Genomic DNA, 15,346 nt, shown 5'->3' on the forward strand with positions numbered 1-15,346 from the left:
CTTAATCATAGATATATTCCAACAGCATGCATCTTCCTTGTAGCTTTCTCAATCACTTGAATATGGCACTGAATTGATCGCGTTGAACGCATCTCTGAATCCGGACTTTTTCCGTTGTTGTAAGCTTCCGCAACACGAGTCCAAAACTGATCAGATGATTAGGTCTTGCGAAATCTCCATGTAAACCCGACAAGGAGTTTGTCTTCATCTTGAGAGTAATTAGAAGCTCTAGACATTTTTTTAGTAAGGTGAGTGATGTGGTGAAATTACAACTTGTGAAGACAATATTTATAGCAAGATTCTCACGTTTTTCAACCCGTTCTGACGCGATTTGAAAACTCGCTTACAAGATTCTCACATTTTTCAACCCGTTCTGACGCGACTTGACAACTCACTTACAAGATTTTCACGTTTTTCAATCCGTTCTGACGCGATTTGACAACTCACTTATAAGATTTTCACGTTTTTCAACCCATTTTGACGCGATTTGACAATTCACTTACACGATTCCCTCTATCATTAACTTTTTCTCTATAACATACCAATTCTATCATGAGTTTTAATACACACACTATTCTGAATATAATAAACATTATCTCATTTTATCTCCCAAAATGAATAATAATAATAATTCGTTATCATCGTCTTCAGGCTCGGATGACGATTTCATTATTAGTTTGGATGAAGAGCTCATCCGTCAACATTCCAACCAAGTAGACGTTGGAGCGAGAGGCTCAGTTCCAGGACGTGCTTTCATCAACCGTGATCGAGTGAGTGCAGACCCTCGACTATTCAATGATTACTTTTCAGAAACCCCAATGTATGATGAAGCCATGTTCTGTAGGAGATATCGGATGTCTCGCTCATTATTCCTCTGCATAAAGGATGTTGTTCAAGGTCATGACAACTACTTCGAGCAACGAGTGGATCGCGACGGCAAACTTGGTTTGTCACCCCTTCAAAAGATAACTGCTGCATTTTGGATGTTGGCATATAGTGTTCCGGCAGATGCCACAGACGATTACGTCAAAATAGGAGAGTCAACGGCTATTTAGCTATATTATGGGCTATTCAGATATATCATATTGCATCTTTACATTTTCAATAAGAACTGTTACTTCTTTATTTATATTAAGATATATCATAGGGATTTGAGGAATAGAAAGAATTTTTATAAACATAATGAGAATTATAAGGTAAATTTTATTTTCTAGATTTAAAAATTAGCAAAATGTTTTGGCTGGCAGTATATTTATGTTCAAAATATCTTAAATTGAATTTTTGACTCATTTTCGGACATATATATTTTTCTACACAAATTTCACACTTCTCTGTCTCTCGAACTCTCTATTTTAACACTTTTGAATATCTCCGATGATTTTCGACGATCTCCGATAATTTTTTATGAAACCCGCGCAAAACTTATTTAACTTTTTGTTTTTTTTCATTTTTTACTATATCATTGAAGAAAATGATGAATTTCACTGCTAACCATCGAGTAAAAAAACTGAAAAAGCATCATCGACTCTTTTATAAAACTGAAAAAAGCAACAACGACTCCTTTTGTAGTTGATGTTGCTCTTATCCAGTTTTTTGCGACGTTTTGTGATGGATAGTAACGATTTTCTATGGTTAGGGATGAAATTAATTATTTTCTTAAATGATATAGTAAAAAATAATAAAATTAATGATTTTTTAAAATTAATTTTGCATGTGTTTTTCGAAAATCATAAGAAATCTTCAAAAGTGTAAAATATAGAATTGGAAAAATAAACAAGTTTGATTTTTTTTTTTGTTTTTTGAGAAATTTGTGTAGAGGAGTGTTTTTTTTTTTTTTTTTTTTTTTTTTGTTAGAAAATAGGCTAAAATTACAATTTGAGATGTTTTGAACTTAAAAAAGTTCATCCAAGATATTTTGCTAATTTTAAGGTTTAGAAAATGAAATTTTTCAAAACGAAAAGTCAGTAATTCCTCAAAAGTATTTTCCGTGCGTTTTTTTTAGTATACGAGTGAATAATTTTTTTATAAGCAAACAATAACAAAATTGTGTGTGCTTTCAAATAGTATATTTATAATAACAAATATGCATACTTTTTTTTTTTTTTTTTTTTTGAGGAACAAATATGCATACTTAAAAGGACATAAATGCAACATGATAACAAGATCAAGGATTAAAATGTCTAAAAGTAAAAGTTCCGGACTCATGTGTCTCACAGTCTCGCTTATGCCACCATCACTATCATTATCAGATTCAAATTCAATTAGACAAAGGGCAAAAAAGTAAATCCAAGGGCTTAATCACTAGTCACTACACTACCGTCGTTTGGTAGTAATAATTGGATAATATTTTACGCAAAAAAAAAATTCAGAAAACCCATTTTAGAAGAGTAAAAAAAAAAGCTGGTTTCATCCACGTGTCCTCTTAACAGTGGTAATATTTTGAGTGTGCGGTAGTGCAAAAAAATTATTTTTGTAAAAATTGAACAAATGACCTGCTAATAAAGTAAAACCCTTCAATTTCCCTTCCGTCTTAGCTCAGCTCCCATTATTCATCTTTGCCCGAAAGAGAGTTTGTAAGAACCAAAAGTAACTCTCTTTTTCTTTTTTCTTCTTTCAGGATCAGAGAGTGATCAACCTTTTTTTTTTTTTTTTTTTGTTGAATACGAATATACGCAGTGGTATATTTCTCTGCTGTTTTTGAGAGTCCATATTCAAATCTTTGGAAGAATTCTGTGCCGTTTCTCACGCCTAGCTTAGAGTTTGTTCTAGCTGGTGAAACTTAAAATGTATTTATGTGTTTTGTTTGTTCTTCTTCTTCTTTCAAGGTCTTCTTGGATTGGAAACTTGTTTTATTTCTTTGTAATAGCAAAAAAAAAAAAACCAACAGAACTTGTTTTAGGTTCAGAAATGCTTTTTTTTTTCGTCTTTTTTTTTTTTTCAGTCGATCAGCCGAAAGAAATAAGAAAAGAAGGAGTCTACTTCCGTTTTAAAACAATTTCCTAAATTTTTCTTCTTCTGTTATTAATCCAGGTTTTAATTTTTTATATTTATCCTTGAATGCAAAATGTGTTGTCTGATGGGTGTCAGCTTTTTATCTTTTACAGAGGAAGAACACCGAATCGTATTATGATCATTAAACATATTAAAAAAGAAGGGTTCGTCTACTCTAATAATGGTTACCCTTTAGTTGCTTGGCGTTCAAGGCATTTGTTCATTACTTACTAACACCTCTCTTTTACATTCATTCTATAGTCAGAAAGGAAACGATGTGCAATAAAAGAGCAATGACGAAGGTATTGGAGGAAGACGTGGTGCTGGACATCCTGTCGCGTCTCCCGGCGGAGAGCCTGTTGGAGCTTCGGCGCGTGTGCAAGGCGTGGGACCGGGCGATCTCGGAGCCGGGGTTCGTGCGCTCGCAGGCGCTGCGCGCGGGCCCCGCGGGCCCCGCGTCGGGGTTCGTGATCCAGGGGAAGGTGCGGGGGGCGGCGGAGACGGACGTGAAGAGGACGTCGTACGTGCGGGTGGGGGAGGCGGCGCGGGTCAACGGGAGGGCGCTGGAGTTCCTGCCGGACGACGCGGTGGCGGTGGCCGGGAGCGGGGGCCTGCTGTGCTGCCGCAGCTGCTTCCCGGTGCCGCTGCGGGAGCCGGAGGTGTTCGTGTGCAGCCCCGCCACCGGGGACTGGCTTTCTCTCCCCGCGCCCGTCCCCGCCGTCTCCCACGCCCACCGCTTCGCCCTCGCCCTCCACTTCGACTCCCCCCCGGCCCCGGCATTCACCATCGTCCGAGCCAGGTATCTTAATATTGTCATATTTACAGTTTCACATTTCTATCTAGCCGACGTTTCGTGAATCTTAGGTAAATAGCAACGTCCATGTATTTACACGCGTAAATTAACGTAAATATCCCACCATTTTATTTCAATAATAGGACAAGCCAAAAATGTTATGTCATGTTTGTAGCTATTTACCTAAAATTTACAAAACATTGACTATAGTCAACTAAAACGTTTGAGATTGCTATATGGCTAACGTTTTGTAAATCTTAGGTAAATAATAGCTACAAACATGACATGACATTCCTGGTTCGTCCTATTATTGAAATAAAATAGTGGGATATTTACCTTAGTTTACGCATATAAATACATGGACGTGGTTATTTACCTAAGATTTACGAAACGTTGGTAACTTAATTTTTTGCTTAATAGAACACCCGTTTTAAATGATGTATGTATAATTGAAAATGGGAAAAAGAAACCTGTGCAAACGATGGTGGCAGGAACGAGGGGGAGGAGCGGTTCGAGTTCGACGTGTACTCGTCTCGGACAGAGACGTGGAGGGCCACGGGCGAGGTGTGCCGCACGCACCACAGCCTGTCGCTGGACAGAGGAGTGGTGCACATCAACGGGACGGCCCACTGGCTCCTCGACTCGGGGGACACCATCCTCGCCTTCACGCTCGGGAGCGAGCTCTCGGTGTTGGCTCCCGTCCCGGAGTTCGACGCGTGCCCCGAGAGGGCATGCATCGGGGAATCCAACGGGAAGCTCCACTACGCCACGCTGTCCGGCCAAGGGGTCGCGGTCTGGCGCCTCGAGGACCTCTTCGGGCCCCAGTGGGAGCTCGAGCACTACGCCTCGTTGGAGTCCCTCGAGATTGACCATCCCCGCGACTTTCTCAGCCTACGCAAGCTCGTGGCTCGGGCCGAGCCCGATTCCCCGTGGGCCGTTCCGCTGGCGTTTCACGGCGGATTCTTGTTGATGGCCGTCGGTGTCTACTTCTTTCTCTACTGCTTCGCCACCGGGAAGCTCACCAAGGTCAGCGACACCGACACGCTTGGCCCGTACTCCAAGTGCTTCCCCACGGTTCTTCCCTACTCCCCGAGTTTGGTTAGACTTGTGTAATTACATTACTACAACTTTTTTTTTTTCCATAGTGATTTATTGCTTTTAGTTAAAGAGTGATGAATTTTCTCCAAGTATTACTAGTTTATGTTTGGTAAAGCATATTGTTATTGCTGGATGATGGGTTGCTAAGGTGGTAAAATATCTGACATGATTGATTGTGGAAGTATACGTGCAAAAAAAAGTTTGTTCCCTATTGTTTGTGTAGTATATTTAAGAAAAATAAATAAATTATCAGTCGAAGTATATAAATACAGTTATGTGGTATAGTGCTTAGGATGTGTGATATAAAAAAAGTAAAATTTCAACCGTAGTTCTTAAACTTTGAGTTGATATTAAGTTCTAAGCTAATCATAACTGTGAGAGATGAGAAGAAAAAAAATGGTGGGTCTCTTGGGTTCGACAAGGTAAGAAAGAGAGACTGAGAGATATGTAAAAAAAGTCAAAAGGGAAATGAACTAAAAGAAAATTAGAAAAGTGAAAAAAAAAAATGAATGAGAGTAAAATAGACTTTGCCCATTAGTAATAGATGTGACAATTTTTATGTTTTGGTTGATTTTTGGTAATTACACACCAAATGATATTATTGGTGTCAACATCTCTAATACCATGCATGATTATGAATTAGAATAATATGAGAATAATGACAACGAGCGATTCAAGTTCGATGTGTACATGTTGGGGATCGGTATGAAGAGGTGTTAGTTAGAGCACCTCCAACAAAGATGTTGGAGGCTGATGTGGCAATTAAATAAGAGAAATTATCCCATTTGCCATTAATTTCATAACATTTTCTCATTTTCCACCAAAAGACTAATTTTTCCCAAAATGCCACCATCCATGTCAACAATGTTGACATTTATTTTTGCTCTTCACTATGAGATGTCAACATTGTTGACATCTCGGTGACATTTTGGGCCAAATTAGTTTTTTTGGTGGAAAATGAGAAAATGTTATAAAATTGGTGGCAAATTGAGCAATTTCTCATTAAATAAAGTGAACCTTTAGTTGCTCACAGCAATGGAACAAAGTTAGGTAACACCATCTTTTGGGCATCGGTGCCCCTACTTGGCACTGATGCTCAGTGCCTCTTTTATATAAAAAATAATCTAAATATTAAATAATAATGTCTAAATAAAATAATAAAATATTAAAGTGGGTAATGGTAAATTACTTTTAAAGTTGTCAACTATTGGTGTGACTTTTAATAAATAAATTGTTATTAGTGATGTGAAATGATTTTTAATAAAAATTAAATTTTTAAAGTGATCTGTTAAAATGGGCACCTCTTAGCATTGAAGTTGATCTTTAGTATCCGAGCTAACTTAAAATGAATGAACCCGTGTGAATAAATTTTTATGATTGAAATTCCAGGAACATCATCTAGGGTTGAGCCATGGGATTTGACGGCGGACTTAAAAAGCCACCTACAGACGCTTTACGCCCAATCATTCCGGATAACGCTTGCATCCTCTGTATTACCGCGGCTGCTGGCACAGAGTTAGCCGATGCTTATTCCCCAGATACCGTCATTGCAATCATTTGATAACCAGAGTCATTCTTTGCTAAATGATCATTGTGAGTCAGACTCAATAAAATTTGATCAATCCTTTTTTCTGTCGTTAAGTAAATATCTAGTTATTTGATGATGCAGATCAATTTAAACATGGGTTTGATTCACACTCCATGTTCTGATAAATATTTACCATCCGAAAAGAGGCTTGTTTGTTCATGATATCAGGTCGTATTTCTCTTCATTGAGTTTTTATTCGTCTTTTTTATCATGATTAAGTGATAAAGAATTGTCCCATTGAGAGTTCGAAATAAAAAAAAATATTGGTTCATAATCATAGGTGATATTGTTTTGTTAGATGTAATATCTATATATTACAATTCTCTGATTATAGTGCACATAAGTTATTATTCCTGGATAGTATCGACTAGGTGGGAATATAAATTATTTATTAATGAATGGTATTATTATTTCTCATAAACTCCTTGATTCTTTGTGCATACTAAAGGTGTAATTTGTGATATATAATAGCTTATATTAGAACTTTTTATTCGGCAAAACTATTTCTTCAAGTACCGAGTTCACATTTATTTTAAAAATTTGTTAAAATTCAATACTTCAGCGTTTTTATCTACATGCTAAACTCCTCCCAAGTTAAAAAAAAAAAAAACATAATATTTGTTATGTATATATGTATATGCCAATGATTCTTGTCGAAAAACTAGCTGAATACCAGTTAAAATTAAAAATACATATCAATTATAAACTTGTAATTTGACATCAAGTTGATATGGCCGAGTTGGTCTAAGGCGCCAGATTAAGGTTCTGGTCCGAAAGGGCGTGGGTTCAAATCCCACTGTCAACATAATTTTTTTTTTTTTTTTCCATGTCGTCTTTATCCTTTTTTTCTTTCGCGCTTCTTTTGAGTTTCAATTCCGATTTTCAATCCCAGCACATATGGCAGCGCAAGCGGCGAGGCTAAGCCTTCGAATGCAAAAGGAGTTGAAGCTTCTCATCGCCGACCCTCCCCACGGCGCGTGCTTCCCACGCCTCTCCTCCGACTACGACCAAGTCTCCTTGTCCTCCATCCACGCGCGTAAGCAAGTTCTCTCTCTCTCTCTGGTTCAGAATTCCATTTAATTGAATTGAATATCGGTTTCAGAGATGAAAGGTCCAGAGGGAAGCGTGTACGAAGATGGCGTGTTCGAGGTCGAGATCCGAATACCGGAGAGGTATCCATTTCAGCCTCCAATCGTCACATTTTCAACACCCATTTACCACCCCAACATCGACACCGGTGGTCGGATCTGCCTCGACATCCTCAATCTCCCCCCAAAGGCAAACCAATCTCTCCTACTCAGATATGCTGTGATTTCTGTGACCGACATTTGTGATTATCCCTTTCTCGATTCGGCCGCTATATTGATTAGGTCACGACTGTCTTTTTAGGTTTTCCTTGCGCCTAAGAACTGTCGAGTTTCTTATAAAACTGAAGTTTGTTGTTAGATTAGGAGGCTAATGATGTGTGCTTTCGTGAATTTCCCCTGCTCGATTTCGCCGCTATACTGATTAGATTACGACTGTGTTATTAGGTATTTTTAACCCCTATGCAATTGATGAGTTTCTTATTAAACTGAGATTTGTTGTTCAATTAAGAGGCTAACGCTCTGTGCTTTCTTGACATTTGGGAATATCCCTTTCTCGATTTCACCGCTATACTGATTAGGCTGATGAGTTTCTTATCAAACTGATGATTGTTGTACGATTAAGAGGCTAACGCTGTGTGCTTTCGTGAATATCCCTTGCTCAATGTCGGCGCTATACTGATTAAGTCATGACTGTGTTTGAGGTGTTCTTTATGCCATGTATTTTTGGGGTTTTATTTTTAATTAAAACTGAGGCTTGTTGTTTAATTAGGTTGTGAAAATAATTTTCATTAGTTTTTCTTGAGTGGATTTGAAGAGGCTAAAGTAGTGTGTTTTGGACAGGGCGCGTGGCAACCATCGCTGAACATTTCGACAGTGATGACGAGCATAGGGTTGTTGCTGAGTGAACCCAATCCCGACGATGGACTAATGTGCGAGGCGGTGAGTGACCATGAATTTTGGTTGCAGATGGTTCCAGTTATCGTCTTGTTTGTGTAGTCGAATTTGTTTTGAGTTGGGTGGTTTGTGAAATTTGCAGAGTAGAGAATATAAGTATAACAAACAAGCTTTCGACCAGAAGGCTCGGTCTATGACTGAGAAATATGCCCGTCCCGGGGCTTCTGGGGACGGTAGCGCAAGTGGGTCATCTCAATGCAACTCGATGCCGAGCATTGTAAGACTTATCAAGAAGTTTTTTTTGTTGATTTTTTCTTTGGCTGAGAGACTTTTTAAGTATTTATAGTTTGGGGTTCGACGATAATCTCAACTCTATTTGTTTACTTGTTATTTTAGATGAAAACTAAACCAACAGAACCTATCGGGAAGTTGACCGTAGAGTCTTCGCGACCATCTTCGGAACTGGTTGATATTAGGGAGAATGGGGCTTATAACAGCCATGAGGTGTCGGATCTGACTCGGGAAAACTTGAAATCAAACAGGCGAAACTTAGCACTCGAAGCCCCTCAATCACGTAAGAGGAATGAAGACAAGAAGGGTATTCTGGATTCAGATTGCCCCGAAAAAAATATTGGTCTCTGCCAAGAAAACAGCTCTGTAGTCGATGGCTGCGTGAACTTAAAGCATAAGAAAATGCGTTGGACTTTGCCAAAGCATCCATTGGGATCTTCAGAAAGATCCGATGTCACAGAGAATAAAACTCTAGCAAAGCCTCGATTATTTCCCTCTGAGACAGATGCTTCGGCGTTTCTAGATCGAAGCTTTATAAATCCACAACCGCAGAAGAAAAACACGGATGGCATTGAAAATGCCTCTTTGGGTACATTCCGTGAAAACGTATCTTTGGGTGGAAAGAAGCTTTCTTTAGGTCTCAAAGGCTTATCAGGGCGGACAAAGAATAAGGAGAACGTAGAGCCGGTCCTCAAGAGCCAAAGTTCGTCCATGAAGAGTCTCTCCAACCCGTCCAAGTCTATTCCCAGGCAACATGAAAACGCCCTTGTCAAGAAATTGGATTCTGATCAAGATAGAATTGAAACAGTTGATGGTAGGATAGGGAAACAGGTAGAAGAAGAATCAATAATACCGGAATCAGTGATTGTGTTGGATAGCGAAGATAGCGAGGAAGAGGATAAGAGCGTGTCATTAAGGTCCAAACCAATGCTAGCACGGAAGCCGCTCGGGAAGTGGAAGCTTAGAGCATGAAGATTGCTGTGCTACAATTTGAATAAGACACCATTCTGAATTCTGAATTTGCTATGTGTAACTTTTTTGTGTAGGATAAATGAAATGTGTCAAAAGTTTTGCGTGATCTCATCTCTCATTTTTTTTTTCTATCGATCGGAATAATAATCTAAGAGATCGTTATCGCCGCCACGGGAATGACCAATCAATGATGGATAATTTTAGGTAGCACGACCCGACTAACGAATTCTCTTTAAACTTGGTAAACAAAGAGATACAGAATATAATTAAGAAAAAAAAATATAAACATTGACTTATCTGCATATTGATGATTGGACACGGTGCAATGAAAATAATAATAATCATAATAATAATGGACAGAACAACGGAAAATTTTTAAGATTAGTTGACATGAATTTGGTATACCTGTTGTTCTTCCAGGTTATACACAAGGGCAGACGGGTAGGTTTGAATTTCAGTTGAAGATTGAAAGTTGCAAAATAACCTTCGATATCAAATTCAATAATGTTGAAATATATAGTAATCCAATCATTCTCTATAGTCATTGTTGTTCCAATCTCTCTCCCCCTTTCATCAGTAATCGCAGACCAATGGTAAGAACAATGAACTACAATTTTTTTTTTCCAGAACTCATACTAATTTTTTTCCCTAGAGGTGTTGCGTGAAACAATAATAATATATATTTTTACATACATATGTAATTTATGTTATGTAGTGCTTATTAGGTTTTTCTTTTTTTGGCAGTCGCTTACACCTTTGATGTTTAGGTCACTAGCGAGGCTATTGACATCTCTAGTGGATGACCCAGCATCTTCAGTCTCAACGTTGCTGTTTTACAGTGAGCTTTTACCCCAAAATACTGTTTTGGAAAGAATGGTCAGACACGAAATGCTTGACCAAGATAATTTTTTTTTCCATTTTCTCATCAATTTCTTGAGATGTTTTTGGTAGGGATACAAATTTAATTCCATGCCCATTCATATTCTTTGATCAGTCTTTAATTGCCATTTTTTAATAACTTGTAATCATATGCATGATGAATGATATGGTTACATTTTTGTTCTGTTTGCTGTAATAACTTATTTGTTGTGACCCATATACTGATTGAACCTACTGAATTAAATTCATTAATTTAGTGAATTTATACACAATAGGTAGCAGTTATTTATATTATTATATTGGTTACTTAATGTGAATTAGATCTCAATTTTGTTGCAGATATTGTAATTTAATTTGGAGACGACAACATTCTCTCAGCTTGTTTTTTTGTTTATATTACATTTTTACCTCTAATACATAAATTTTATATATCAGAGGTAAAAATACTGTATAAACGGCCATACGCAAGGATGTTTGCATTGATGGCTCTCTAGTATTCACTAAAAAGACTGATTATCAATTTGTAATAATCATAACATGCTTTATTACAATACTTCAAGGGCTAAAAAAACTACTTTAGTAAACTTAAACCGCCTTAATTCTAAAAAATTCAAGTTCCTTGTTATAATCCTTTGGGTAAAACTCATCCCAAAAAACTAGCTATTAGAAAGCTATACTTCATATACTTTAGTACGCTGTATCTTGAAGTATTGGTGCATTGTACTTCATGGGTGCAATTGCTAGCTATCAAAGCTATATTGCTTTCGAACAATATTATAGAATCGATGAGCAACTACACCACACTTCACATCCAGTGTACCCAGGGCCGGTTTAACACATGCAAAAGCCTAAAGCAAAATTTAGAATAAGGCCTATTTTAACATTTTTTTTAACAACATACAAAATTAATTCAAACGTGATAATAAATAAAAATGACTTACCAAACACTCATAATTATGTTTTAAATATGTTTATCGATTGTTTTCCTTTTGACCAACTTCAATTCCAAATCAAACCAATTATTTATATTAATGATGCTGTAATCACTTGATATTGAATACATTTTCTTCTCTCTTTTTTTTAATCATACCTAGTTTGATATTTTTAATTTATTAGACATAATTATTCTTTATTTGTATTTTAAAATTAAACTAGACCAAGAAAAATTGGCAATACACAATAATCTTAAACAATCAAAAACACCCACACAATAAAAAAAAATCAAGAAAGATAGAACCTTGAAATTTATAAGGGAGGATCATAAAATGAACATTTGATTTCTATTTTGCTTCTAAAAAATTGAGCAGCACAAGATGATTAGCTATTGTGTAAGCCTAAATTAAGGAGAAAGAAACGTTTGGAATGACTAATTGTGGTCATCCAGACTACATGTTTTCAAATTTCTACACTTTCGTAGTTTCATTAAAAAAAAAAAAAAAAAAGCAAATAAAATGCTTTAATGGGCAAAACAAATGTTTTAGTTGCCTAAAAAGTGAGACGGGACTGAGCGTACTAGAATCACATCGCTAGATTGTGAAATGTTGGTGCAGTTGCTCATCGGAAAACAATATTGATTTAAGGAAATTTATAATAGTATATGGAATTTCCTTCTTTGTGTTTCTGTTATTCCGGTTAGGATTCTAGTTCAATAGTTCAATTTTCAGTTTTTTTTTTTTGTTTTTTTTCGTGCACCTTTTTTTTTTTTTTACTCTTCTGATTATTTAGTTTTTCGTTAAAATTAAATTAATATAGCAAATTTGTCTATATATTTACTGATTTTTATTTAATATTTTCTACTTAGTTATTAGACATATATTCTCATCTTCTTTTAGAATATTTGGATTGAATACGAACATTGGATGAAATCCGGAAATGAAGAGGTTTCATATAGTTGTAACTTTTAAGTTATCATACAACAATTAAATGCCAGATAAGCGATTCCAAGGAGGAAGAAGAAGAAAAAGAAGAAAGTCATTAACACGCAAGTACATTAAAGAGGAGATTTTTCACGTAGTACACGTACATCGAAAGATACACGTGCAAAAACAACACACGGGCTTTGAATGTACAGCTAAATATCATGAAAACGAAATAGCAATGCAAAGTAGAGTAGATGACTACGCTAAATTGATTGAAAACTAATAATGATAATTGAGAACGTGTGATACAATCATACAACTACAAGCACCTTGATTGTTTGAAGAAATAACATACGGTATCTTCTTTCAAGCTTAATTCTCCAAATACTACTCTATTTATTTTTATTTCATAAATATCTATTTGTATGTACATTAATTTGCAATTTATTTGATTATGTTTAAAGCTTCATTAGAATAATGATAAAATTATCCAAAAATATTGTTGGAATAATAGAGAGTTTTGATAATAAAATGTATTTATTATCTAATGGGCTGCTGACTTTAAGTAAAGATTTGAGTGGGGTACACTCAACGGAATTTGATAATTCCTTCGTATTCTTCCTTGTGGAACGGGGTATAATATCGATTATAAGTTTCCCAAAATCGGAGCTATAATGAATGAGAAATTTATGCTCAAAATATGTTTAAAGAACATATTTGTTATGTGTAAATGAAGTGAAGTTCAAGAGTCTCACATGGGTTGGGTAAGTGTGTTGTGTAGTGTAATATACTATCATCTTTCTTTAGTGGATAAGCAAGTACAAGAGATGAGAGTGTGAGTGGGTTAACTCTTAACCCCTCGCGCGCACACACGCACACGGACGCCCCGCTGAGCTGGGCCGGGCTCGGGCTCGGGTTCGGGAATGTCTCGGGCTTGGACTTGGGCTTTGGGCCAATTCTATCTTTTTATTGAAATTTTCACTTCATAAATTTGTTAATTGCACAAATAACTTGTGTTGTTATGGTGGGAATCAACTTTGTACTGTGCATTAATGTTGGACGGTTTTCAAGCATTGATGCTGAGCATTTTTTGAGCTGAGCAAACGTTTGTAACCGTGTCATTAGTGAGAGTTAATAGTGTTTAATTGCTATAATGGCTGGACGATTTTGTGAGGCTCGAGATTGTAACATCTGAGACCTTGGCCTATAAATAGAGGCCTGCTCTACCTGTCGTTCGAAACATACCAATACACACAGTTCTTTCTACTCTTTCATTTCTCTCCAAAATTGCTTTATTTTTCTTTGTAGTCGGTGTTCGGTTCTGCTACATGTTCTAGTTCGGCGGAGGAGTTCGTTTGGTGCAAAGCTCTTCTTGTTTCCGCCGTTGTATCTTGAGAGGTAAATTTCTCGTCGATTCCGGCACCATTGGGAGGACAATATTACTTTTAAGGAAACATTCGAACGGTCCTCGGCGCGCCTTTGGTGTTTTCTGTTGTATTTTCTTTGCTTCTTTTCGTTCATAATATAGTTGATGTTAATTTTATTTTTTCTACTATCAAATTGTCTTTTGTTTCCTGTAAAAAGAAATATTATTTACGTAATATTTTCTAACAAATATATTTATGAAAGATTTGAAAATAGGAGGCATTATTAAAATCACCATCTTTAAAAAGAGATATTTGTATAAACATAAATTCTAATTTTATTTTTTAAATAATATGAAAGATATATTTTGCAATTCACTATCTTCTTTTTAAACTTAATCCACCATATATCTCATTTTTTTTTTAAATAATATGAATTCTCTTTTCTACAGTGTTTTCTTTTTGTTTATAATATTAGCAGAATTCTTTTGGTGCTGTTAACGGTTGTATTTAGTTTTTTTTTTTTTTTTTTCATTTAAATATAGTCAAAATCGTATAAAAATAAAGTGAGATATTCATGTTCAAAATATAAAATATAATATATTATAGGAATGACATGAGCATAATCATGTGGAATATTTGTCGAGTTCTTCTATGATACATTTTCAATTTCGTATATCATGTATATCTATATATCCTCAAATTTGAATCACTTGTTGAAATATCTCGTGCATACATGTTTATTAAAAAAAAAATCAGTGCATTTGACTTAAATTTACCAGCTATTTGAATCATTAATGATTGATATAACCGTTATAATGTCAAATAATAATATTTCACAAACTCCAAGATATATGATGAATATCTTTTGGTATTTGTAAACGGAGCCAGGAATGTAAAATAAAGAGCGTTAAAGTGTTAGAAAAAGTGTAAAGGAGGCGAATTTGCAAATATTTAAAGTAAAATAAAAAGAAATTTTTTTAAAATGGATAAAAAATGTAAAAAAAAAATAATGTTTGAGAGGGGGGACTTCAAACCTTAGGCTCAAGCTGGCTACGTTCAAATTGTAGTACCCCTTTTTCCTCTTTCTCTAAAGCTATCCTCTTTACACTTAGAAAAAAGAAAAAGAAAAAAGAAAAAAAGAAAAACACAATGTTATCAATAAAAGTAACAAGGTCCGAATAATTTATTTCAAGATAAAACATAAACCCGGAAAAATAAGAGGATAAAGGATAACTGGTTAGGGTTCATTCTATGCACTCCTTTTTGCACTAGGGTCAGAACAAATTGAAAAGAAGAACATGTACTAGAATACATGAATAAAAAATATTGGGATACTGGTATTTTATTTTAATTTTATTTTTTTTACTGTTTAGAACTGGAACTAGATTGTAGATTAGGTTTAGGTTAGCTTAATACCTAAACAAAACCATTTTATACTTATGTGGACGAGATCTATTGGCTCCTAATCAAATTAACATGGGTTTCTCAGTTTGTGTTCCCTCAAATATGAAAAAGACAAAAAATTA

General features: G+C 35.7%; 3 protein-coding genes, 1 long non-coding RNA gene and 1 other non-coding gene across 12 annotated transcripts; all 5 read left to right on the forward strand.

Annotated features, from left to right (window-relative positions):
- Positions 1–614: 614 nt before the first annotated feature.
- Positions 615–1,055, forward strand: LOC149400871 (uncharacterized). The gene has a single exon (XM_089610535.1). The coding sequence runs from the start codon at positions 615–617 to the stop codon at positions 1,053–1,055; it is 441 nt and encodes a 146-aa protein (XP_089466661.1).
- Positions 1,056–2,491: 1,436 nt separating this feature from the next.
- Positions 2,492–5,093, forward strand: LOC149400872 (F-box protein At5g49610-like). 8 transcript variants are annotated; one of them, XM_089612950.1, is made up of 4 exons: positions 2,527–2,586; positions 3,105–3,155; positions 3,253–3,790; positions 4,276–5,093. In XM_089612950.1, the coding sequence occupies exons 3-4, from the start codon at positions 3,267–3,269 to the stop codon at positions 4,895–4,897; spliced, it is 1,146 nt and encodes a 381-aa protein (XP_089469076.1). In that variant the 5' UTR covers positions 2,527–2,586; positions 3,105–3,155; positions 3,253–3,266; the 3' UTR covers positions 4,898–5,093. The 8 variants fall into 8 exon arrangements, with proteins under 8 accessions (XP_089469079.1, XP_089469082.1, XP_089469076.1 ...); XM_089612951.1 differs by lacking the exon at positions 2,527–2,586 and adding an exon at positions 2,706–2,786; XM_089612953.1 differs by lacking the exon at positions 3,105–3,155 and having other exon boundaries at positions 2,492–2,573.
- Positions 5,094–7,194: 2,101 nt separating this feature from the next.
- On the forward strand, positions 7,195–7,275 carry TRNAL-AAG (transfer RNA leucine (anticodon AAG)). The gene has a single exon. It is a non-coding gene; the product is annotated as a tRNA-Leu (tRNA).
- Positions 7,276–7,317: 42 nt separating this feature from the next.
- On the forward strand, positions 7,318–9,896 carry UBC37 (ubiquitin-conjugating enzyme 37). Its single transcript, XM_089612399.1, has 5 exons — positions 7,318–7,506; positions 7,573–7,748; positions 8,399–8,497; positions 8,595–8,729; positions 8,849–9,896. Exons 1-5 carry the CDS (start codon positions 7,368–7,370, stop codon positions 9,713–9,715), a joined length of 1,416 nt encoding a protein of 471 aa, XP_089468525.1. The 5' UTR covers positions 7,318–7,367; the 3' UTR covers positions 9,716–9,896.
- Positions 9,897–10,157: 261 nt separating this feature from the next.
- Positions 10,158–10,842, forward strand: LOC149400875 (uncharacterized). Its single transcript, XR_016296321.1, has 2 exons — positions 10,158–10,308; positions 10,460–10,842. It is a non-coding gene; the product is annotated as an uncharacterized LOC149400875 (long non-coding RNA).
- Positions 10,843–15,346: the final 4,504 nt, after the last annotated feature.

This window comes from Urtica dioica, chromosome 4 (assembly GCF_054948205.1).
Source record: "Urtica dioica subsp. dioica isolate 48M chromosome 4, U.dioica_male_clone48M_v1_H2, whole genome shotgun sequence".
Taxonomy (NCBI): Eukaryota; Viridiplantae; Streptophyta; class Magnoliopsida; order Rosales; family Urticaceae; genus Urtica; species Urtica dioica.

Excerpts from the sequence above, each read along its gene's own strand:
- LOC149400871 (XM_089610535.1), top strand. The coding sequence starts at position 615 with ATGAATAATAATAATAATTCGTTATCATCGTCTTCAGGCTCGGATGAC.
- LOC149400872 (XM_089612953.1), top strand. The coding sequence starts at position 3,267 with ATGTGCAATAAAAGAGCAATGACGAAGGTATTGGAGGAAGACGTGGTG. Across the intron at positions 3,791-4,275 it reads TTCACCATCGTCCGAGCCAG|GAACGAGGGGGAGGAGCGGT; the intron begins GTATCTTAATAT and ends CGATGGTGGCAG.
- UBC37 (XM_089612399.1), top strand. The coding sequence starts at position 7,368 with ATGGCAGCGCAAGCGGCGAGGCTAAGCCTTCGAATGCAAAAGGAGTTG. Across the intron at positions 7,507-7,572 it reads CTTGTCCTCCATCCACGCGC|AGATGAAAGGTCCAGAGGGA; the intron begins GTAAGCAAGTTC and ends TATCGGTTTCAG. Across the intron at positions 8,730-8,848 it reads GCAACTCGATGCCGAGCATT|ATGAAAACTAAACCAACAGA; the intron begins GTAAGACTTATC and ends TTGTTATTTTAG.